Source organism: Rhyacophila brunnea, unplaced genomic scaffold, assembly GCF_057557595.1.
Source record: "Rhyacophila brunnea isolate RB1 unplaced genomic scaffold, BYU_Rbru_1.0 scaffold_2, whole genome shotgun sequence".
NCBI classification, from domain to species: domain Eukaryota; kingdom Metazoa; phylum Arthropoda; class Insecta; order Trichoptera; family Rhyacophilidae; genus Rhyacophila; species Rhyacophila brunnea.
In genome coordinates this window covers 34224574-34250784 of record NW_028232859.1, presented here as the reverse complement: position 1 = coordinate 34250784, position 26211 = coordinate 34224574, and the positions used below count along the sequence as shown (strand labels likewise).

Here is a 26211-nt window from a genome sequence, read left to right as displayed (position 1 = left end):
TAGTACATGCATTGTAAATATATGTAAATCGTTATACAGTGGCATCATGAGTGGAGAAAAAACTAGTCACACTTATGGTGCTATCGTTTGCTAGTATCAAAATAGGCATTGCAACAAACATTTCTAATACACCCGCAAACGACCTATGATGCTACCGTCGAATGATTCGTCTATATATTTTCATCGAGGAATTTGAATATGGTAATAAAACTAATATGGTGATAACATTACAAAAGATGCCAACCAGTTGATAAAAATCAGGAACTGGAAAATACGTGCGGAGGATCGTTCCGGCTGGAGGACGGCGGTGGAGGAGGCCAGGGCTCGACTTGAGCTGTAGCGCCATCGATTAAGAAGAATAAAACTAATGGTAGCAAGGTGCATAATTTTGCTTCAAATATATTATAAACCTTCAATACATAATATGGTACAAACATAACCGATGAGTGTATATCAGAGTAACAATAAAATTTGTTTACTTTGTATTAGTGCATAGAAATTTAAATATCTGATGACGATGTCATTGATACATGTATTCCGTATAATGTATTCTCTGGGAAGCTTTTTGCTATTCACCAAGATGCTGAAAATGTGCCGAATATACTGCCTTATACAACTGTAATGACAGTTGTATTGGCGATATCATTAACTTCATCTGACAAGATCTAAAAGAATATGAGAGATATCCCGCCAGATGCACGAACCAAATTAAAATTGCAACAGTAATTTGATAAGTACTTATTTAGTACCAGAATATACAGAGTAAATTTTTAGAAGGGTGAAAAATTCTATATTAATATATTTTTTTTCAGTTGATGAATTTTTTTTTACTACTTTGCCTGTAGTAGTGGTTGAAAAAAACAAAAAACTTTACTAGTTATCATAAAATATAAATATAAACTAATCTGAAAAAAAAAACGCTGAAAGGTTAATAAATGAATACTAATGCCAATGTGGTGAAAAATTGTAAAGCTTTATGAAATATTTTGAACGATAAGTTTATTTATAGTGATTTATTTATTTATATTTATAATTTTTTTCGATTAGTTTATTCCTTGCCAATCTACTAATTTTAATGTATTTTTATTATAATCTACAAATTACGATTTTTTATTTGAGGTTTAATATTTATTTATTGTATTGTACATCTCAAATATTATCAAACATGTCAATAATAAAAAATTCAGTGTATCTACATAATGTTATATTTACCTGAAATGGCATTTGGCCATATTTGTATTATTCAACCGTGGGTGGTTCTATATTAAATCTCATGCTTCTCAATACGCAATTTATTGTTTCAATCAAATTTTATTTTTAGAAAATACAACGTATTCTGTTTCATAATTTATAATAATATTTTTATTTTAGATTTAGATTTATTGTCTATTTAGTAAACATTTTGATTAGTACATTTTGTAATTGTTGTATTTTAACTAAGTTACCATTTTCACGATATTCATTAAAAAATAACACAAACCTAAATAAAATTACATAATAGAAAATGGTGATAAACTCTTGGGTGGATACTAAATGTTCCATTGATATTTTTTTGTAATAATCGTTATTTTAAAAAGTATTCAGTTAAATTGTCGTTGCAAAAAATAATTTCATGCAGATATATCTGGTATATTTATTATCTTTTTTTAATTTTTAAGACCTCATAAAAATATTTTTTAACTTCTAGGTATAATAAGAAAGAATGACAAAGAAATATTTATTTTCTATAATATATCTTAAAGTAACGAAGAACATAATATTATTATTTTATCATTGGTATTTAAAAGTGAGCAATTTAAAAAAAAAATAGAGCAATTTGGTTTTTGGTACTGCTTTTACGTTATTTTACATTAAAAAAATCAATATCAATTAGTTATGACATTGTTAACTGATTATATTTGATATTTTTTCTTTAGTTGTGTAACTGTCAGTTCATGATGGATCTGAATCGTAAAATAATTAACTAAAACGCAGTGTTTAGTACTTCCTTTTTTATTATTATACTAGACCAGTTACTTCCAATTCAAATGGACGTTGTTAACTAATAAATAATATATAATAAAATAGAATACTTACCAATTTAAAATTCAAGTGTAATATTGGTGTCCTTCCAGTAAAATTGTTTATAATAAAAGTCATGATAAAAAAAAATGTAAAAACAAATTAAAGTTTATCATAAATCTATTTTGACTTTCATAATTACATGACAACTTACTTTACGAGAACGTAGGGTGATAATATTATTATACAATAAATGAAATTAGGTTAAATATGTAAAGTTTACACGAGCCGTCGCATTATTTCTATCTTTAAAGTTTGTAAACTGGCGGCGTAATACCTTCGTCGCAGGTCTCTCAACGGCCCTGTTCGGAGCCATTCTATTAGTGAACATGGTGCCGATGTATCCCAGTCAATGTGGCCATTATGTGGTATACAGATTTTATAGAGCGAAAAGTTTTGCTTCTCTCGGCTCGCTACAATGGCGTGCTTAGAATCGATTACATAATCTTCGCACTAAAATAACGCAATAATAATTTTATTACGCCAGCTATACATGCTAAAATTAATAAAAATTGAAATAATTAGAAGCGGTAGAAACGGTTTTTATTAAATTGCTTTATATTATACAAAGTTTGTACATTTTAACACCAGTGTCATGGGATGTGATCAACCCACATCTAGATAAATAAATACTTCCACATAGCTCGTTCTACTTTTGTGGTCCTTACTGGAGTCGGACATGTATTTTCGATAATGAATAATCGGTAGTCAATGAATGCAGTTAGATAGTAGTACCCAAGCGTTACTAAATTAACTAAAATATGCTGAATATTAAGTTTGAATATTATTCATTAATATATTATATTCCTGACGGGTAGCACTACATAGGCAGAAACGATTATGGCAATTGTTTTTTTTTACCATGTCAGATCCTATCCTAGTGGTAATGACAGCTTTTTATTTTAACGAGAAATCATTGTTAGCCACCCGCTCAAACTATTAGGTCCATATTCTGGTTCAAGCACACATCGAAAAAAACATCATGTGAATTTTCCAAGCCTGTGATTTGAACCCATCAGATTATAAGCCGACGCGATAACTACTTGGCCACCTTGGGCGTCTTACTAAAGTGATTCTGTTTATGTTTGTATCGTGTGACATAATATTATGTTCAACATTTCTGTTTATTTTATCATTAACAAACTGCCGCAATATGATCGAATACAAACAATCATTAGTCATGGCCTGGTTTTTAGATTTCAGCACCTTGAGTTTATGAATAATTATTCTGATACGAAATATTCATTGGTATATTCATTATAGTAGTAGGCGTAAAATGTAATTTTATCGATTGAATATTTTCTTCGTAGTCTTTATTATAAAATAAATAATTAAAACCCCTTTAGAAAATTAGACTAGTTTTATAAAATAAATTTAGTAAATTAAAAATTAAATAAATAATATTCCATTTATTTGACAATGAAAAAATAGTAGTTTTGTAAAAAAAGTACACATACCTAATATTGATAAAAATATTTAAATTAAAAAATATTATGAATTTTGTTTTGCACCCTTCGTGTAGAACTTCAATACCCCGATATCTTATTACCATTCTTTCTATACTTTGTCGTGTTGTTGGCTAAAAAATAAAAGAGTCGTAACTTTTCTGTCTCATACGAAAAGCTCACAAGGAGACGTCGAATGAAAGCCCAACCAGACACGCTGGATAAACTTTACCAGTGTCATATTAAATATTTATCTTACGCAGAGTAAACATGTCTATTCACAAACAGTTGTCCAATTTATTGGGACATTTTTTTTAATGCTCTATTATAAATAATTATTATCAACACGAAGTATAAAAAAATCAGTACCTAAGCCTTCACATAAATATTTATATATGAATGGTAGTGAAAGTGTTCAATTTGGTATCTTTATTTACAAATAAACACATATTGTTACTATTATGGCGGCTTAATTTTAATATTAATTAGTTATATAACGGTTTTTAAATATATAGTATATTATTCATCTCGATTACGTATGCACTCTTATATATTTCATCGATTCATTTTAAGTGTACTCGGACTCTATGACTTCACAATATTATTTGTAAAAATAAATCACTTGTTTATTTTGTCACATGTAGGTATAATTATAATATTTTGCAATTCATTTAGCTAGATGGTGTCGAAAGATAAAGCCAATAAGCAATCTGATCAGTTAATAGCATTTATTTTATGTGGAAGAGAAAAGAAAATTAAATGAAATAAATAAGTGCAGGACTATTGAATAAAATCTTAATGCAGCATCTTTTTTAAATTATTCTAATATGCAAATATGAAGTTACTGTTTGGATTGTTGCTTTATTCATTTTTAGTAGTTATTGAACATTGTTATTAACTTTTATTTTCTGGCAGAAAGTGTCATATATACCAAAACAAATATTTAAATATTTTTTATATCTAACATAGCGAATTAAATAATCCCTAATCTTTAAACGTATGTGGAAACAATAATAAAATAGTGGAGTAATTATATCGACTGTGGAAAGGAAAAAAAGGCGTAATCCACACCATTTTTTACAGGAGGCACAAAACGTTTTTGTTATGGCTTAGCATACAAAATAGACATAACCTTGAAGTGCATGATAATAATTTGGTTTTTATATCCTTCATCTGATATTAATTATTGAGTCAATTAAAGAAAAATCAACAAAAGTAATATTTATTTAAGTCGTTTTTCCCACTTAGCTTCTTTTTTTAATTGCTAGCTAAATTTATATAGTAACAACGTGTATTTAGTTGTGTACTACGTTATTATGCAATAAAACTTATTTTGAAAAAACTGAGGGTTACGCCTATTTTCCTTTCAGTCGATATAATAATGGTGATTGTTGAATATAATAAAAAATCTGTTTTACATTAGTATTTTACATGAAACTTAAAATTCTTTGCAGTTATTTGGATATTATAATATACTTATATAAAATAAATAAGTAACCGTGAAGGCGAAAGCGATATTAAAAGAAGTAAAAATAAATCTCTTGACAGACCTGACAACCAAATGGCTTTTTCAAATAATGCCTCAAAAGGAGGTCTCTTATGTGAGTATTTTTATATACGTTGTTCTGTTTTTGTACACCTTGATGTTTGCTGTATAGATAGGCGCATAATGTGGGCTGGCGTGCACACACATGTCGGTAATTGAATAAGTTTTCTTGGATAAGGGACATAATATACTCGTGTAGATGGAGTGGCATACAAGGCGCACATACACGATGCCTCATCGGATAAGAAAAAAACTAAAGAAAACTGCCAAAACATAATCTACGAGATATACGGGCTGTTTGTGTTTTATACGATGCCTATTCAATTATTCAGAACTCAATTATTTCGCTCCAATATTATCTATGAATATTTTTTTCAGAAACATAGATCAAAGTTTAAACGTTAATGCAAAACTTAGCAAGATAAAAAAGAATTTACAAAACAAAACATCTTCAAAGTATTTTTTGATTAGACAATAAGATAATTTTATAATCTTCCCTATATATTTTAGCAGCTAAAATTATAATCAAAATTAGTTCTGAAATAGTGTTACAATGAAAATTGTTATCTTTTTAAAATATATTAGTGGAGATTATATGTATAATATAATCAAACATGCATATAGGACATTTAGGCGCCTGAATAGTACCTTCAAAAGTAACTTCTCATTGTGTCTTAAGCATAAAGTAATTACCCAAAGTATGGTGCTAGTGCTCACATACTCGTGTGAAATATGGGTCCTTATTCTAAGAGAATTGCAAAATTGGAAATGTGCATGTAGAACATAACGCGGAAAAACCATACAGATAAGAAGACGGACAATTAATAATACCTACTCTATGTGATAGCAGATGAAATGGTAATGAGTTTGAGTGGTTTGGCAATTGCCTTCATACAGTGGTACCCAAGTGGTATTACACGTTCACATGGACATCTTAAAATCCGCTGGATCGACAAACTCATGGAAGTTCGGTGAATTTATGTAACAACGATGAACTAGGGACCGAGGCAAGTGAAAAGACCTATCCAGTAGTGGACCGAATCCGGCTATTGATGATATATAATAACTCTTTTAAAATATATTATTACTTACTATGTATATATAGTAATACCCCGAAGTTACGCGATATGTGGGTCCGACGAAAATCGTTAGCGAAAGTCGAATTCACGTAAGTCAGGGTACAACTTTGCATATAAATACATGTAAAATTTGTAAAATTGGGAAAAATGACTAACAAATACACTAGTTTAGAAGAAAAATGATTAATAAAATTGCTGTTCTTTGTATATAATGTTATTATGTAAAAAATATTAAAAAAATAAATGAGTTACGTTAAAAAGTTATGTCGATGTCGATGGCTTCATATAATCTAACAAATTCATCTGACGACACAATGCCTTCTTTTTTCTCGCTGAATTTCTTTGTGGCATGCTAATACTTTTTATTCCTTGCTTTTTAGCTATAACGTGTCCGTCATTGGAATCTATGCTTATTCATTTTTTAAGCCCTTTTAAATTGAGCTGAGACCTTTTGTCAAGCTTGCAATTATAGTCATGTGCTTTTCTGGTAGAACTGAGTCTGAAGTGTCAGATAAAAAACCGCGTAACTCCGAGTTCGCGTAAGTCGGGATAGCGTAAGTTGGTATTACCGTATAAAAATAGTCGTTTTCTATAAAATTATATAAAATACGATTTTAGTATTGCAAATTAATAATATGAAATATTAAATCTCAATATTTTTATATTTTTAATCGATATGTATTTTGATTTCAATAGAATAATGAAGATTATTTTTACGAGATAAAAAAAAACTAAAACTCGTCAGATAAATATTATTTCATTGTGATATTGTAAATATTACAATCTCAAAATATGCCATTATTAGTTACAATCTTCTAAAATCTCGGCGTATAAATTAATATTAGCGTATTTTTTTAATACCTATTATTTTATCAATAAAAAAGTAAATTTGGTATACTTAATAAAATTATGATACACTGTTATGTTTTTGGTAGGATATTATTAAATACTGCTCAACATGGTTATTACAAAGAAATTTATTTAATTTAAATATTTATATATTATAGCATAAACATTAGTTCGACGTTGTATATAAGTAACAGATAATGCCATGCAAGTTATTTTAATATTAGGTAAACATTAAGCTTTACACACTGACCCTAATGTTGGTAAGCTTACACCTTGCATATAAGTAAATAGTGTGCTGAACCCAAAAACTAAAAAGATTTAGAGGGGAAAATTTGTAGGGAAACTATATTTATACGTAATGGGCCAGGAGCACATCTGCGTCACGCCTATAATAAAAACTATCCTTAGTGTAACAAGAGAGTAAATGTCCCATTCCGGGGCCACCGAATTCCCCCCTTTCGCGCCAGTTTCCTCCCTTTGGTGGAAAAAGAGGGGTGAGGGAAACCTTTTCGACCATCCTTTACCGACACTTTTGTGTAACATTGTTTACTAGTTTGTCTTCTTTGCCGGGGTTCCCTTTATCTGCCGGAAAGATACTCAAACTGTTAGAAAAGTAAACGAGAGTAACTAATTGGTATAGAAAAAACAATACATAAATAAACTACAATGGCTTTGAAGTACAATAAGTTAAGCTGATAAAAAGTTTATGGATAAGTAGTTTTTGTTTAATTGAAAAAATATTTAGGGCTACGGTCAGGCATGCTAAATATAGGTTATGTCAGGTTAGATATTTGACTTAACATATATTTATATAATATTTTATAAAAAATGAATTTCCTACAGATCTGCTAATAATAATAACTAATAAGATACATATATATTATATTATCATTTCAATGGATGTTTAGATGTTTTTATTCAGTTTTATAATATAATATATTAGAATTAGAGTATCCTCCATGTAACTTTGCAATTGTACACAGTGACAAGATTTGTGTGTATGCGCACTGCGTATTGGTGTATTAGTAAATACCAGGCGCCTGATTGGCTGATTTCATCAAGTCATTCAAAATAATTCAAAAAAATATATTCTAAATTGCAAGGTTACGTCGAGGGTAGTATACAGTACCTACGAACACAGTCAAAATATGTCACCCCCTAAGGATCTAATTCCCATAGAACTCAAAAGAGTCCTGAATCAGTATCGAGCTACCTGGTAGAAAAAATCACTATTGTCTGAAAATTTTGTATAAGTATTATTAAGTTTTAAATAATTTTGGATGTTGAAAGTGTAATTTAACGTACCTAAATATATTGTAAATTTTCAGTAATATATTTAAGTAAATATGTCTGTAAAATAATTTTTTAGTAAATGTTTTATAAAAATTAATATAAATACTATACTAATGTTTGGACCGGAGACTAATAATAATATTTACCTTGTCAACAAAAACTAGCTGTAAACAATATGTAGATATATAGGATACCAGAATATTTTATAGTAGCAAATACCAAGAATGGTGGATAACCGATGCTGAGCAACCTACTCTAGGTAAAATGAGCAGCTGATACAAAGTGCAAGAGAATGTCATCTCAGACCGCGGGTGGAGAGATAGACTTTCTCGGCCTTTAACTTCCGGTAACCCTGCCGGCGTGTATTAAAAATTACAATATTACAAATATTTTTATTGCGCATCACTTAGGTACGCCGCTTCTCTCTGTGTTCTCCGATATTTGTCAACATGTCCCCGGAAAACTCAACAATACTATTTTATAAATAGACACGAATCATAAAGCTACCCTCACACAGCCTTTGGGAGTGATACTAGCCGGTCTGTAAACGAGTAATTCATAAATTAACAGTTGCATTTAAAACTATAACTAAAATAACAATGATAATATAAAAATTAATAACACTCCATATGTACTTTTACTTTATGTAATTAGATTACTTATTTATCATACAAATATTAGTCTACGAGATGTAGAAATGGATAGAATATATTATTGTTACTTCATTTGGAATACGTCATATATTTTTAATCATTTTTTTTGTATATAGAAATTCATGACAAGCAAATAACAATACTCATTATACCTAGTAGTATAAGTTAAAACTATCAGCCCCTCAAAAAATTTTTTGGTCATACCTCATAAAAGACCATATATAATAAACAGAATATTTTGTAAGACATATTATACTTATTACAATAATTCAACAATAAATTAACTCAATATCCTATTTGAAAAAAAAGATATTTTGCACACAATCGTTAAATTTTATTATTAAAAAATCCGATATATTTTTTTTTGTTAAATTGATTTTGGCTTGTATGTAATTACTACACCACAAAGTTTATTAAAACCATCAACATTCTATATACCAAAATAATAAAATGTTATTAATTATAAAAACTTCCAATGTGACGTCTTATTTTAATACGACTTAAATATCTCTATTTATGTGCGTATTCATTAAATTTGATCAATCACAAATACTCAACGATAACAAGCCCCCCAATAAATGTTGTTTATATAAATTAAATTATTTGAGTAGTCATAAATAAGAAAAAAAAAATCTATGTCGTTCTTTTTTGTCACATAGGAAGTTTTAACAGCTCAACGACGGCATGTATAAAGTTATTTCAAAAGGTCCTGAAATGAGATTAAAAAGATCTCATCTACATAAGCGCATTGTGTTATTTGAGAATTTTACATGTCTTATTGTATAATTGTCTATAACAAAATAATCGTAATACTTGTGCTGGAAGCTGTTCAATACGAATACGTATTTTCTGAAAGACAGTATTTGAGGAAATATTTTTATGTGGTCATTTGAACCCTATTTTCGTTATATTGAAATATCAGAATTTTAAAAATCTCCGCAGTTCTATGTTTACCGCTAGGCTTGCATATTTAATGACATTCTTCAATTAGAAAATAAGTTTCTTTCTTACATGCATTTGAAAATCCTTAAATATATGCGATAAACTGTATTATGAATGATATGATAATGTATATACTTACTTTATCCTGTCATGCCGCAGAGTTGAGTCATATGACAAGCACAAAGTCGCGCCACTGCCTCGGTCCATCGGCACGTTTCGCGGCTCCTGTCACGTGAAACTAGATTGCTTTTTTAGCACCGCTACAACAGGGCAAGTAAAGTTCGGCCACGGCGACGGAACCTTTGAGGTTGTACAACGAGGGTACGTAGTACCTATTGCACTATCTGGCGGCATTTGGATGTACCTACATAGAATTAACTATTTTATTTTTAAAAGGATAACTATTTTTAATAAAATAAAATAGTTCTCGCATTATGTGGTTCCACTGCTGATATTATTATATATATTATATTATAAATAAAAAAATATGAACACCTATAAAATTGAGAAACCTATCGTTCATTATTCAATTTTGCGCAAAAGTTTGACGAGGACAGATTTCCATCCCGTCAATTTATTTATATGAAAAGAAAACTCGTGATAGGCTTAAGGGATTTCTTGTTAGGGACAAGAGCGGCCGCTAGACTTTTGGGGGAGAAGGGGATAGTGGGGCCTAGAGGGTAAATTGTTTTATAAATATTTGCGAGAACGTCATTATGCCAGTTATTTCCGCGACCATATCAGGAGGTCTAACCCTATAAAGAGCTTTTCCAGATATATTACATTTATCTTAAAGCCACAAAAGGCTCCATTACCTAGCCGAAAAAGACAGTTACGTAATATATAATATAAGATGATTAAGTTGCGGATTCAAAAACTATTTTCTTCACTGTTTATATTATTATTTTAAGGGTTTACGATTCAATAATAAATGGATGAAATATTATCATTATTACCTCATTACCATGGTTATAATGTTGACACGGTCCAAGTACGATCCAAGTGCACTTGGACCGAGTGCCATCCAAGTGTACTCGTATGAGACATCTTCAAACTAATTATTCCTATCCAAGCTACTTGGACCGCGTCCTACTCATCCAAGTTAGCTTGGATAGGAATAATTAGTATGAAGCTGTCACTTGGATGGCACTCGATCCAAGTGTACTTGGATCGTACTTGGACCGTGTCAACGCGGCTTAAAGGCTTGAGATTTATAGTTACATTATTATATAAAATTGTGGTTTAGCTGTTAATAGTATTGCGCTCTATATATCCGCGATGACTAGAATCCATTAGATGTATTATTGTTTTTCTTTCAATCAATGTATTCCAAAATTCAGGTTATGAATATTTTCAATATTATATTATTTGTTTTTCCATCTACTACCACCTTAGAAATAGGAATTGTGTGAATGTTTTGCAACCGATATGTGTAATAATAAAATATTTTAATTCACATACGACATGGTGGTAAATTTATATAAAGCAAATAAAAAATCCAGTATTCAGTTAAAATATAATTATTTTTAAGTACCCGTAGTCTAAGTCTATTGAATACATAAATAATTACCTACCTACACAATTTTTATTAAAATCATAACATTTAAAAATATAAAATTCAACATACCAAAAAATATGTCTATTTGAAAACTATTGGTACGGAGCGGTACTCGAATCGGTATGTATTCTGAGCAACATACTTTAAATATGGAATTCAATGGATGCAGTTTTGGTAACGGCTTTGTACTAAGTTTTTTTTTTCCCTAAAAATAATATGTATGTTATACGTATGCATAAATTAGTCTTCACTCTTCAGCCATATTTGATTACATAATTAAACTCTACAATATCTTATCAGTTATCGTTATATGGTCAATCGATTAAAATTAATTAAATAAATTATTAAAACTGATTAATATAGATAGTATGATAAATAATAAAATTACTATCTAATAGTTAAACCGATTATTTGTCATGGCGTTAAAATACGATTAGTAACAAATTGATGCAGAACTATTATATTAGGTACGATTATTTTTGTATAATATGTTTTTGAATGAATAAACTACTAGCAAAAGGTTGATTGTGTTAAATCTCAAACATTAATGTCATTATCAAAGTACGTGACTAATAACAGCAGAACGTGTTTTGTTTCGACGCGTTGCTTTGTCCAAAAATCAGTTCCAGGCAATAAGTTTTTAATTAAATTAACCCAGTTTAGAGACAAATGAAGTTTCTAATTCAATATCAAAGTTTTTTAAATTTTACTTTCTTAATAGTATATTATATACATTATACTACAATAGTAAAGTATTGGCAAAATTTAAACAATCTAAGCATATAGGTAGTTAAAAACATATATAAAAATAAATCATCGTACTGTGCATACTGTCAATAAATAGATTTTCATAATCAGTGTTATTAAGTTTTCAAATATATTATGGAACCCAAAGAATGCCAAAGTATAATATTAAATTAATATAAATAAATAATTTCACGATATAATTTTATTATAATATATTGTTAATGAATATTTTTTTGAGATTTTGAGAGAATTGAATTGATACAGATATATTTTGTTTATACTTTTTAATTTGATTATTTTAATTATATTATTATAATATTATAACAAAATGTAAGCACATAACGAGTTAGTATTACAAAATTAATTGAATCATTAAATTTGGTCATGGTAATATTAAGAAATTAATTGAAGTACGGTATACGGAAAATTTTAGCATTGTAAAATAATGTCAAAACGGGAAAGAGTCTCTTTATCTAAATTCCCAAACGGTTGTTTGAAAACGTTCTGTTTTTATGTCCAAACATTCGGACATTACAAATCTCGTTTGTATTTTTCACATCACCTCGTTTATATATCACATTCTCATACAAACCGTATTCTGCGAGTGTTATCGCGTATGAGTTTTGTAGGTAATAGGAAACCTATGATAGCGATCACTCGGCCCATTGTGCTCCCTTGGGTGGGAAATCTTTTTTCAAAGTCACGATGTCAACAATAGATATGAAAATTTAACAATAAAAAGGGTTGTCCTTTCCACGTTATCTTAACGCGTGTATCATTGAAGGGATATGAGATACTTCCACTGTAAACACAACACTGATGTGAATACAAATTCCATTTATGGAAGGTAGAAAAACTTCGCAGGTTCGCATAATCTTTTATTCATCGAAAGATTCTTTATAAGTGACCGAGTAAATTGAATCCGATTTCTGTGATGTTATTAAGTCGGTCGTGTAAGTAAAGATAGTCTAAAGATCAATTGATACGAAAGGGACTGTTTATATTTAGTTTGCGGCCTTCTATAATCAGAAGCATTTTGAGTAAGGCAAATTTAAAGCAATCTATAATATATCAATTTGTTATTCGAGTACTATGTAGTAGAGTCTCTATGAAAAATTTTAATAGTATATGCTTTAAAGAGAACTGGATCATGGATAGGAAAATATTTATAATACTATTTATAAACAATGAATCGTTAAAATTGAAATATATTTAAAATTAAATAAGATTTATGTAGAAGACATAAATTTATACAATAATGAAAGGCATGTTATCTTACGCCACCATGCAAAGTGGTTTGCAATAAAAGTCTGTATAATAAAACTATTTTATATAATGCGTATTACACAAGTAGATACCTACACGTATAATTTGACCAAAAAAGTACTTTCAGTTTATTTTATTTTTTAAACAGTATAATTATTGAACTTTACATGAAATTTATATTTATATTAAACTACCTTATTTTTTTATTCGGTAAAATATTTTTTAGATTATTAAATTTTCGAATCTTTTCTTTTTTTTAGACAGGTTTCCGATAACATTTTATACTTTTTATTTTCTTGGATAGCAGTTTAGACTTGTAACAATTCAGTTTGCTAGAAAATTACACGTCTATTGCGTTATATTGTCAAAGATGTTGATTTCCAAGTGCGCTTTATTTCTAATATGAAATTTTTCACCAAAGTCAACAAAAATAAAATGATAATAGCAATAGCAACCACAATAATTTTATATAAAAGTGAATACTGATTCCAAATTATAGATAACAGAATAATATTATATTAAAATTACAAACTAAGGGTACGTTTGAATATGTATAATAAAAATGTTTTTTTTTGTATTGTTACAGGAGTCACACATCAGCCAGAATTCGGAGAGCCTTTGTCAAATTTGACAGTATCAGTTGGGAGAGATGCCATATTCAGGTGTTTAGTGGTACACCTTGGAGGATACCGGGTTCGTATTTTCAACGAATTATCTTGGCGTTTCTATCTTTCTCTGGATTTTAGTATAATATATTTCTTTAACGCATAATTTTAAATCATAAGAATTTTAAGTCCCTACTTATTTCAATATGTTACGTTACATTAAAATTTACGTGAATTTAATTAGGAATATAATAAATTTTCTAAAGAATGGGTTTGTGACAAAATAAATTAATATTGGGTGTACTGTATTAATTGGACGTATTTATGAAATCATTAAATCAAACGACAAACAAAAAAAAATAGTTATGAATGACGACTGTTGGTAAAAAAAGTTCCGTATGATAAATCAAAAAGCCAAATAAATTTATCCGTATTCCTATGAGATGGCTTTGAGTCGAGAATCGTTGCAACAATTGTATGCATATTTATGTAAGTGAAGCTTTATTTTTAAAACCAATTACCACTGCTTCGCAAAAGTGTCACATTTTTATAATTGCATAAATAAGCCCGATCATAACAATGAATGCTCAAGCAATAATTAATTAATATTTTACGATGTTTAAAAACAAATTAAAAAATGGAGATATCAATATTTTTATTTGAATTAATAAAGAATAACTAACCATATATTTTCTTTCTAATACTTATTTCTACACATTCTAAAAAAATCTGATTAATAGATTTAGATTTTTATTATTGAAATTACTTGAAAATGTTAATCGAAAACTATTATCGTTTTTAAATTAAATAAACGAAATAATTATTGAATACATTTGAAAACAGATATTACAAGTACATAAATAGTATCAAAGAAATACATAAGGAAAATAGTTTTAGGTGTAACATGACAAAGGACATGCGACACGATCAATCGTTTTAAATATTTACAAATTTCAGGTGGGTTGGGTAAAAGCCGATACGAAAGCTATTCAAGCCATTCACGATCACGTGATTACACATAACCCACGTGTGTCAGTTTCTCACAGCGATCATTCCACGTGGTATCTTCACATACGAGCAGTTCAAGAGGAGGATCGTGGACAATATATGTGCCAGATCAATACAGATCCCATGAAAAGTCAGGTAAACATATCAATATTTATGTAGATACCTACGGTACCACTATTGCTGCATGCACCTACGAGTATTCCTAATAAATATATGTACCTTTAACTCAACATTTTTTATTCGCCATTTTTATACGTAAATGGAGTAGATTAAAAAGAATAAGAAATAAAAAGAATTGATATAGGTAAGTACTTATCATAGATTTAAAATTTATCAACTGACTAAAATTCACACGCATTTTCATCACACAATAATTTGTATTTATTGTAACCGGACCCGATGAGTTTCTTAACTTTACATTATAAAACTCTAAAAATTATTAATATGCCTGCCTATATTATTTTTTAAATACAAAATGTTTTTACACATTTATAATAAAGGGTTAAAAATTAGTAGATACTATAGATTTTTAAAACGTCATAGCAGCCATTTTTTTATTCCCACCAAAATTGACACTTGCGTTCAGTATTGTTGGAAAATCATTAAGGGCGGACATGCTCAGCGTAGGTCAAGATGGAGCTTTTATTGCATTTTCAAAGCATGATCCTGGACATTCCATAAACGTTGTAGATAATTTATTTACATAATTTTGAAGCCTTATTATCCTTTATATTTATTAAAACATTTGATGACTGCATAAAGTATTTTTATTACATAAAATAGTATTCTTTTAAACCTCTCGCTCTAATGTTTTAGAATACAGTCATATGTCAGTACATGCATGTGCAGTGGTGTTAAGATTTTTTACATTTAATAATTTTTAAACGCATTTATAAAACCATTTTTTATAATTTATGTCGACATTATTATAGTGAAATATTTACGATAAAAAAATATATTGATAATCTCTGTGATCCCAAATTTGACAAGAATTAGGCATTTTATTATTCAAAAAATGGGCAAGATTAACACACTTGAAAATAATTTTAAAGATACTAATTATAAGCTATGTCTTTGACCAATCAAGTGTGATAAACATCCTACGAATAAAGATTTCTTTATAATAATTATTGACCTAAGAATAAGGTAATGTTTTTTTGAAATACGCCATTTCTTTTGGCATTTCCCAGTGGTTAAGCTACAACAAACGGCCACATGCTATTCTTGAAATACTTTTACATCAACAAAAATTAACAGTTTGGTGTAGTTTATCATCTGGAGGTGTAATAAGACCATATATTTTTGAAAACGAAAATTTCATTACGAGTATTGTCCATGGAGAACGCTACAGAAATAGGATTACTATTTTTTTTTGGCATGAATTATATTATTTTCATCTGGACGATATATGGTTCCAACAAGATGGTGCAACATGTCATATAGCTCGTGACACAATCAATTTATTGAGAGGTAAAATAAAAATATAAATCTCTTATTTGATAACACTGTACTATCATATTTTATGACATCAGTTAAAACGGTCATTATGAGTGAAACTAGTCCTGATGAAAATAGCAAGTAAAACAACGCTCATTATAATAATGCTATTGAACTGAAAATGACTTCACGCTATAAAGTGATTATTATTTACGACTTTGACTTCATAAATTATTTACAACTACCTACTGGAAATAAGCTTCTTACATATCCTTTTCCTATGCAATATCTTAAGTTATTTGGACATATTTAGTCCCAATTATTAGTCATTATTATTACGTTGGTAGTTTTCAATTTTACATATTATAATATAAACAAAATTAAATAATGTTAAATGTATCAGAAAAGTTAGTCATATTATTATGTTGTAATATTATTTATTTATTTAAAGAAAGACATGTTGAGTACTTAACAAATTATTAAATCAAGAGGTTCACAACATGATATTTATTTATCTAATATTGTATAGTTTTATTTTATAACTGGCGATAGCCCAAGACTTTATTTGCGTGAAATACCGACAGATATATAGAATGAAGGAATAGAGATAATTTTTCTTTTAAAATGAGAGAAGTAACTATTGAATCTAGGTACACATCCCTCTACTTGTACCTCACGCCACCACTCCACCACTGTTATCTAACCTATTTGTGCATTGATTTATTCGACATTGTTTTTGGTGTAGGTACGCGTTCCTTTACCTGAACCCCACTCACCACTACACCGCTACTATTTGACCAATTTACTTACTCGTAATGAATTTTTGCAAGTATTATACCTGCATGCATCTCACCTTAACACTCCACCCTTGCTATCTGACCATCTTTACATAGTTATTTTCGATTTTTATCTTGTAATATTTAGAAGGTTTAGAAGTAATATGAAACTCTAGTAAATTGTTATCGGTTTTAGCGATGAAAGTTTCAAATTGATAGCACCATTAACAACAATGTAAGTTATTTTTAGATTAATACAAAAATATGTAATAATCACATCTAATATGCATAAAATTAAATTATATTAAGTTATACGTGTTTTTTGTTGAATGTGTCAAGAGAAATCATAATGTTGAGGTAACTAACAAACTTTATTTGTGGATTTGTCCTTAGTCAATAGCTAATTAATTTCCTCGGTATTATGTAGTATGTTAAAAAATTCATATTATTATTAATTAAAAAATAAAAGTAGTATATACGGTTAACAGAATTAAATCTATGACTCACTAAACCAAGGATTGTCAGAGTGTGATTTAGTGCAGGTTAGGTATTGCTTGTTAAACCATAATTTATTATGGTAAACTTAAAAACAAGTCTAATATACTCGCAGAATCTTACATAACCTACATAATATACGTCTGGTCTCCATCGGCAGGTAAAAAAATAATTAAAACCCAATTGTATTTATGCCCTTAGGGTTCAAACCATTTGGACCATGGTAACCCATAAACTAGAAACAGATGAAAAATTGGGTATCATTTAGCGGAAGAAAATTAGTGAATTTCGTTTAAACGAGTATCGGTTACCCATAAGTACCCCCAAGTATGACGCCATACCACGGATCATCAAGACTTGGTGAAGGTATCGATTCTCAAAACTGAAAATCCGAGATTCTTGCACCATTTAAAATACACTTCATACTTTGTATAACAATAATTAATAATATCACTTGGTTATGTGGCAATATCAGCTGTCATAAACAAATATATTACAAAATATTGAATGTAATTGCTTCCGTCAAAATGTATGAGATAACATCCCTTGATTTAATTGTAAATATGTTAAATAATAATAATTGATGCATATTTATTACGAAATGTAATAACACCTGCTTTAGTTAAATGAAAGTCTTAGTTAATAATATGTTTGCGTGACACTGGCGTTTATCATAAAGGCTATAAGAAGAAAGGCGTCATACGTGGAACTGGAGAAATCCTCTACGGAAATTATTTTCAATGAAATTGCCTCGCGACGATATAAAATATTACACACGTGAATTTCACGTATGCGGGGTGTGTTTCATAACAGCTGGAGCGCTTTTCGTAACATATTAGCCGTTAAATATGTATAAACAGATACAATACACGCTACGAATTTGGAATAGCAGCCATATTAAAGCGATTATTGTAATGAATCGTGGAACTAATTATAATGAATTAAAGTTCTTATCATAACAAATTATTTGCCATATAATAAACGAGCAGTCTATAAAACTTTTAGGCTGGAAAAGATCTTATCTAAGGGTTTTATTTTGTGAAATTTTATCCAAGATTGTTTTTATGCGGACGACGATATACGATTCATTTAAATTTAAAATGGCTATTTCCTTCTATTATAAAAATACATTCTGTTGTTTTATTAATTATTATAAGGTTTTTTAGATAATATTTTTTTAATTTTATTTATTTAGAATATAAGCAGTCAAAGATAATATGAATTCATTAAAAATGTATTTGCTGGAGCTAGTCCAAAATATATAAAACATATTTTAGATAATAATATAATGAAGATTAATATAATATTTGCTCATAATATTATGCCGTGACCACACTGGCAATAAGTTGCTGGCAACCTCATTAAAATTTACGATAATTATCATAATTATCGTAAAATCTAACGAGGTTGCCAGAAACTTGTTGCCAGTGTGGACACGGTATTTAAATAATAAAAGGAGGAGAAATTGTGCTTTTGAAGGGTTGCCGGACAAAATCCCGAATGCCAAAATCCCGAAAGCCTAAATCCCGAATGCCGAAATCCCGTACGCTGAAATCCCGAATGGATGAAATCCCGAATGGCCGGAATCCCGACGGCCGATTTCCCGAAAAATAAAAAAATACAAACAGTAAAAATTCTCAACAACTACCAACTCGAAAGCAAAAAATACTACTTTTTATAAAAGAAAATTTAATAAATATATATATAGGTATATTGAAAATTATTAATATCTTAGTTTCCATTTTTCCAAAAAAAAAAAAATCGTTTTTTTGTCTCTCCTGTAAAAATTGCGCAATCTTAGCAAACTCTTACAAGAGAGACAAAAAACCATTTTTTTGTAGAAAAATGGGTTTTTGTCTCTCCTGTACAAATTTGCGCAATCTTAAAACTTTATCTTGAATTGCGCAAATTTTACAGGAGAGACAAAAAAACATTTTTTTGTGGAAAAATGGAAACTAAGCTATTAATAATTGTCAAAATATATATATATTATTTTTTATTGCATTTTCTTTTATAAAAGTAGTATTTTTTGCTCTCGAGTAAGTATTTGTTGAGAATTATTACTGTTTGTATTTTTCGGGATTTCGACCTTCGGGATTCCGGCCATTCGGGATTTCAGCCGTCGAGATTTCGTTTTTCGGGATTTATGCTTTCAGGATTTCGGGTATTCGGGATTTCAGCATTCGGGATTTCGACCCAAACCCCTATTTATGGATTGTAGGGCTGTATAAAATAGTGACATGAAATAAGTAATTTATTCAACTTGCATGGTTAAAATGTAGTCAAGGCAATCTTATCGTACCTATGTCTATAAATAAATATTATATAGGTACGCTGAAATTCTTAGTAATTAATATTGAAAAAATTAATCCTTACCTACTTAAAAGATTTTTCTTGAAGATAATGTAACAAAATGCTAAATCACGTAGAGCTTTTAATTTTTTTATGGTAAGACCTTTTTAAATACAAAGATTAACTGAAATTTATATTTGAGAATACTTGATTATATTATAATTGCTGAATTAAAACAGAAGTATGTATCAATGTATTTTATACATAAGTATAGAATATTGTAGTATAAGAATTTAAAAAATAAAAACTACATGAGTAAGTAGGTGGGTATACATAATGTATTCATGTAATATAGAATAGTATAGTATGTCATAAATAATAAGCTTGGTTATATAATTAGTGGAAAAATGTCAATTCAGGATTGTACTGAAACAAATATATCACGAATATGTGTGTTACACTAGTGTAATTCACAGTAAATATCGTAGTGCCAGAGTATCCGTTTATAAAGCCATATAATATGTGAATTCAAATTTCATGTCTTAGAAAATATACATGCCATTTTTTAATGTGCTTGTGTTTTAAAGCAGAAAAAATGCTAACAATATTTATTTGTAAAAGTTTGTTATTTTAACTTTGCTGTCACTTATAATATGCTCTGATTAGAAACAAAATAATTATTTATTTTCAATTTCACTAGGTATGTCAATTAAAGTATTATATGTAGGTACCTACCTAATAGATAATATTCTCACATTAGTAATTACGTGGGATCGGTGTTCGATAATTACAGTATATGCTATAATTTTCACAATTAATCAAAGACGTCAAACAATGTTTTATTATTTAAGCTGTCTTGGTAAAATATTTTTAATCCATAATAATATAAACGCTCTAAATGGCGTAGCACGAAACGATTGGATATACATTTTGCATATCCAATATCTTGCCACTTGACAAGTCAAACAGTATCGCTTCTACATGAATTATGAATCGACTGAACCGCCTTAAGTCAAGAGTATCAATTACTTCTCAACGAGTTATGGACCAAAGCTATACAATCAATCCAAGTTAGTTCATAATGTCAGGGGAAATTATTGAATCATATAGCCTTGAAGACTAACTAACAGTAGGTAGGTCGCAATAAAACTGAGATTTCATCTTGTTTTCTAAAATTTATATCCAGCTCGGTTTCCGTTTTGAATTTATCTGCTGCAGTGAGCACTCGCTTTTAACTTCTGAACGTTTACCAAGGAACACTGTCCGGAAGTATTCTATTTCATTGATAAAACATGATGACCCGGGGGCTGTACAGCTGCGTTTAACGACAAGATAACAAAGCTGGGGACATGGAATTTAGCGAAATTGCATGTTAGATAAAAGATTTAATTAATTTGAGCGTAGAACCCTAGTTAAATATTAAATAAAGTTTGGTTTAATTAAAATCACATGAATTAAATAACGGTTTCTTTATATTAATTACAAACCAATCAATTGGTTACAATGAAGCAATAAAAAGGATTATTTATTTAGTTTAGAAAAATAATTTTTGTTTAAATATTTAAAAAAAACCTCTTTTTTCAATACAATATGATACAACATAAATTAAATAACAGTTAAATATTGCTATAATAATACTTATAAACTAAATAATGTTTAATACACTTTCTTATATTTTAACAAGTACTTAATGTGACATAATCAGTTATATATTATTATTTTATACAGACTAAACATTATATTGAACTGTTAATATATAGTTTTAGGATCATTTGAGAGTCTTCCCACATGTTCGTTGAAAGAAAAGTATCTCAAGTCAGCCCGCCCATTGGTTAGAACGGTTGACAATTACGAATTAGTTTCTACGCGAGGAAATGTATCGGGTATTAAAATGTTTGTGGCATCTTATGGTGAGAGAGGTATTTTCTCAATAATGGTTTAATAAATGAATTAATCACAATATCAATGACATGCAGCTTAATACATTCCAACAAATATTTTGGAATATTTTCGACAACAATTTGAATGGTACCTAATTTTCATTATATTTTGGTATATATGCTCATAATATTTGTGGATACATAGCAGGTAGTGCAGTAGCAACTATCAAAATAAAAGAGACTATATTTAGAAAAAAAATTCTATCTATACATAAGTTTACAATAAAGACAACACGATTACTAAATTTTAAAATAAAATGAAATTTGCATACAATGTAATAAAAATAAAGATACCGCTTTTAGCTTCCTAGGAAATAGCTCTTTAAAACAATTTATGGTAAAATAAATTATTATGATTAATATTGTTGATAACTTTTCTCTATGTATATGTAAATTAGTAATATAAAAAAAATGTTCTTTATATGTTAACATTGAAGAAATAACTTAAAATTATGGTTTAAACATACTCACAAAAACTTAAACAATAATAAAAACACATTAAATATTCAGTTACAAAGCATTCAGTGTGAATTTTACGCGCCATAAATTTTAATTGAAAATGATTATGATATTATTCGCAGTTGGGATATCTGGAGGTAGTTGTTCCACCGGACTTCGTGCCCGAGGAGACTTCCGGAGACGTGATGGTGCCGGAAGGGGGCACCGTCAAATTGACGTGCCGCGCAAGGGGTTCCCCTGCACCGCACGTGCAGTGGCGTCGCGAAGACGGGGCTGATATCACCATCAGAGAGCCCAGTGGTGTCAAATCAAGAGGTAATTTTTACATATTTTCATAAAATAATATTAACAATTTACATTAGAAAGAACTGTATGTCAAGGTATTTTTCTCTTTATGGCAAGTTTTCATATTCCATGGCACCGGTTTAGTTGTTAAAACTAATACGAGTAATAAATATTTCTAAAAAAACAAAATGTCTTAAATTGACATGATATATAATTTAAGGAAATATTGTATTATTTTGTATAACCGTTATACATTTTCTGTTTTATTTATTTCTTGTAAGAAAATGGTGTCCTAATAAACTGTATAGGTAGGAACATTCTTTTAATTTTGAATGAAAATAAATGATACGTTTATTAACATAATCTGCATTTACCATTGAAAGTGTCAATAAATTATTTGATTTAACCTGTGTTTTTAAAATATCTATGCTTATTCTATCAGTATCAACAACATAATTATTATGATTACAGTATTGAACACTACATTAAATTTTATATTTATCAAAAAATGCAACAACTTTATTATTATTATAGTACTTAGTTAACAGTTATACAATGAACAAAGTGACAGATCTTATCAATGGCGATGTAATCTTTAATCATATGGTTATCATTGTTTTACACTTAAATTATTGTATCTTGATCTGAATAAGTGAAATAAGAAATATTATTTATTTCCTAACTACAACTTATAATTTATATTTCAATATTTTTTATAATATTAACAATTTAGATTCAGTCATTTTATATAATAAAAATATATATAAGTAAATAAAAATAAATATACAATCGTTTTATTAGTAGGTTTATAAACAAAAATTTTACCTATACATAATCTCAAATCACTAAAATTGTTCTTTGTGGAATGAGCAATGTTATTATTAATAAGAAGATACGGACAATTCTAAGTATTGAGTAGTAATTTCATTTATTTTTTGTACAACTTCAATATTTTTTTTATTTACCCAGAATGATTTTGTTTAATATTGAAAATATCTTATACAAACATATAATTATGATGGCAGACAATATTAAACGATTGTTTTTATTTATACCATAATCTTTCTACTAAGAAAAAATATTATTTTTATTATTGTTTCTAATAATACAAAATAAGAACTCATTTAATAACTAACTTTTTTTCTTTATATTATCTCTACATTATATTCTGATAGTATGTATAGCAACTGAAATAAGTAACTATAATTACCTACGACACTTTGTAAAGTATATTTTTATATAATGCTATTCAGAAATGTTATTGTATTTATCATTATCGTTTGCTTGAACATTCGAAGTTGGCTTTAGCGGTCATGCTGTATTGGCAAAGAGAGATGTAAACAGATTTTGTCATTATTATGTTTATTATTTTAATATTTTTGTAAAGATTTTTTTTTGTAAAATAATTATTATAAAATAAGTATAATAAGCTTATAAGCATGAAGCCTAAAATTGTTATTTATTAAAATCGTTATATTATTGATAAAATACATCAAACGTATGCACAGGGCCGCATACAAAACGATCGTTTACATTGGCCCACAAAGCGCGCGTTATGAGCGAAAGCTATTATATAATTGGACGCCTGAGTGGCTACTTTAATTTATTCACAGGGTAAAAGGGTTCACTCTGCACGTCTTCATTAGTCCTCTCTGTTTACGAGTCCCCTTTTTCACCTCAGACTCTCTCGTGTTCTGTTACCCATACTTCTTTGCAGTGACAGGAGCAATTTTGGGGTAAAGTTACGCCTCCGCTAATGAAAATTGACTAAGTTTTTCATTAAAAATATTTAAAATCGTACCGTTTCAATAAAATGAGATACTTATAAAGCGGTATTTGCAGAATACATGTTTATTTTAATAAAATTACAATAAAAATATTATAATTTTGAAAACACTTTCTGAGAAAATATGTTATAACCAATAGAAAAAATCTTTTTGAAAAAAGTAAGCCATCTGCATCTCCCGAGTTTACGTCCCATTCGTGCATTACCTATATGCTACGCAGTGACATACTAATTGCGACAAATTTTAACTATTGGCCACTTTTTAATACCCACTCATTAGCGCTCTTCTAAATCAAGCTACTTTGGCAATCGATTTTTGTGTATTAAATCAAAGTAGATACATATTACTTCAATTACTAACCGACGCACGTCGTGGATTTCTCCAATATTTTTTATGATGTAACTTACTTGAACTTGTCAATAATTTATAATTAACTATTTCTTTTATTCAACGAATAATTCACAAGATTTAAGAATGTACAAAAAGAAATAGTTAATTATAATAATATTATAATTATTTACAGTATGTGTATTAAAAAAAAATCCCCAGAAATACATAAGAAAAAATTAAATTAAAAATTAGAAACATTTCAATATTTTTATAATATTATTATGTATCTTAGTTAAGAGAATGCAGAATAAATATAAAAATATTATTGTTTTGATTAAAATCATATTAAGACTTAAAAAAATAATCTGTCAAACTTTTATGAGAGTACCCTATCATTGATTTTATTTCACGACCCGATTAAAATGAACGATACCTTTATTTATGTATTAGCTTATTTTTCAAATTTAGAATTCACACTTACGTGTATCTTTTCCTTCACATTACCCCCATGTAGTTCCTGTATCACTATCTCATACACATTTACGTATTAAGTTTTCTCTCATCGGTTACAGATAAATCAAGAAAATATATAAGTGGGATAAGATGCTAAGTTTATAGCATACCTACTAATAAGATGTATTTTTAATAATATCTGAGTAATATCTATTGAAGTATCAAGAGTATTATAGTCTAGTGTGATCGCTATCTATGTAATTTATATTAACTTGCACAAATTTCAAGTGATAAAACTATAATATATATATATATATATATAAATTGTTTTTTTTCGATAAACATGCTTGGTGCTGAATACGCATTTTCCAATTATATATCAATGTAAAAGAATTTATCAATAACTATTGAGTTATTTCTTCTACGTCGAAATTTTTTTGAGTGTAAAAATAAGGTAGGAGTTTGACAGTATCAGGTAAATAGAAAATGAATGGCTCATCAATCAGAAGCTTGTAGTTATGCAGCTCGCTAATAAAGCTTTCGATATGTAAACCGGTGTATTGCCATATTGAAAGACAACATATTTATTCACCATTTCGGGTTTCTCTTCTTCAATTATTTTCTCAATTAAATAATGTGGCTAGAATATTATTGTCCGTTTCGTATTTTGTCGGTATTTAACTAGTCAAACTTGAAATTCTAATATCCATACCTTTACAGCTTACTTTCTTTAATTTAAAATTTAATAATATGAATTCCACTAATCTAAGTAATATTTTTTACAACTTATGTTATCTACTCAACGGTTATTCTATGATTTCATAATTCAGGATTTCATTAAATTTTCTTCATACGTTTATTGAAATAACTACCGTTACACGCTGATATTCTGTATTTTTCATTTG

General features: G+C 28.6%; 1 protein-coding gene across 1 annotated transcript in view; it reads left to right on the top strand.

Annotated features, from left to right (window-relative positions):
• Positions 1-26211, top strand: part of LOC147072225 (lachesin-like) — a 158763-nt gene that overhangs the window by 110775 nt on the left and 21777 nt on the right. The window contains exons 3-5 of the mRNA XM_085946530.1: positions 14026-14132; positions 15002-15187; positions 22574-22766. Coding sequence (XP_085802656.1) covers positions 14026-14132; positions 15002-15187; positions 22574-22766 — 486 coding nt within the window. The remainder of the gene's footprint in view (positions 1-14025; positions 14133-15001; positions 15188-22573; positions 22767-26211) is intronic.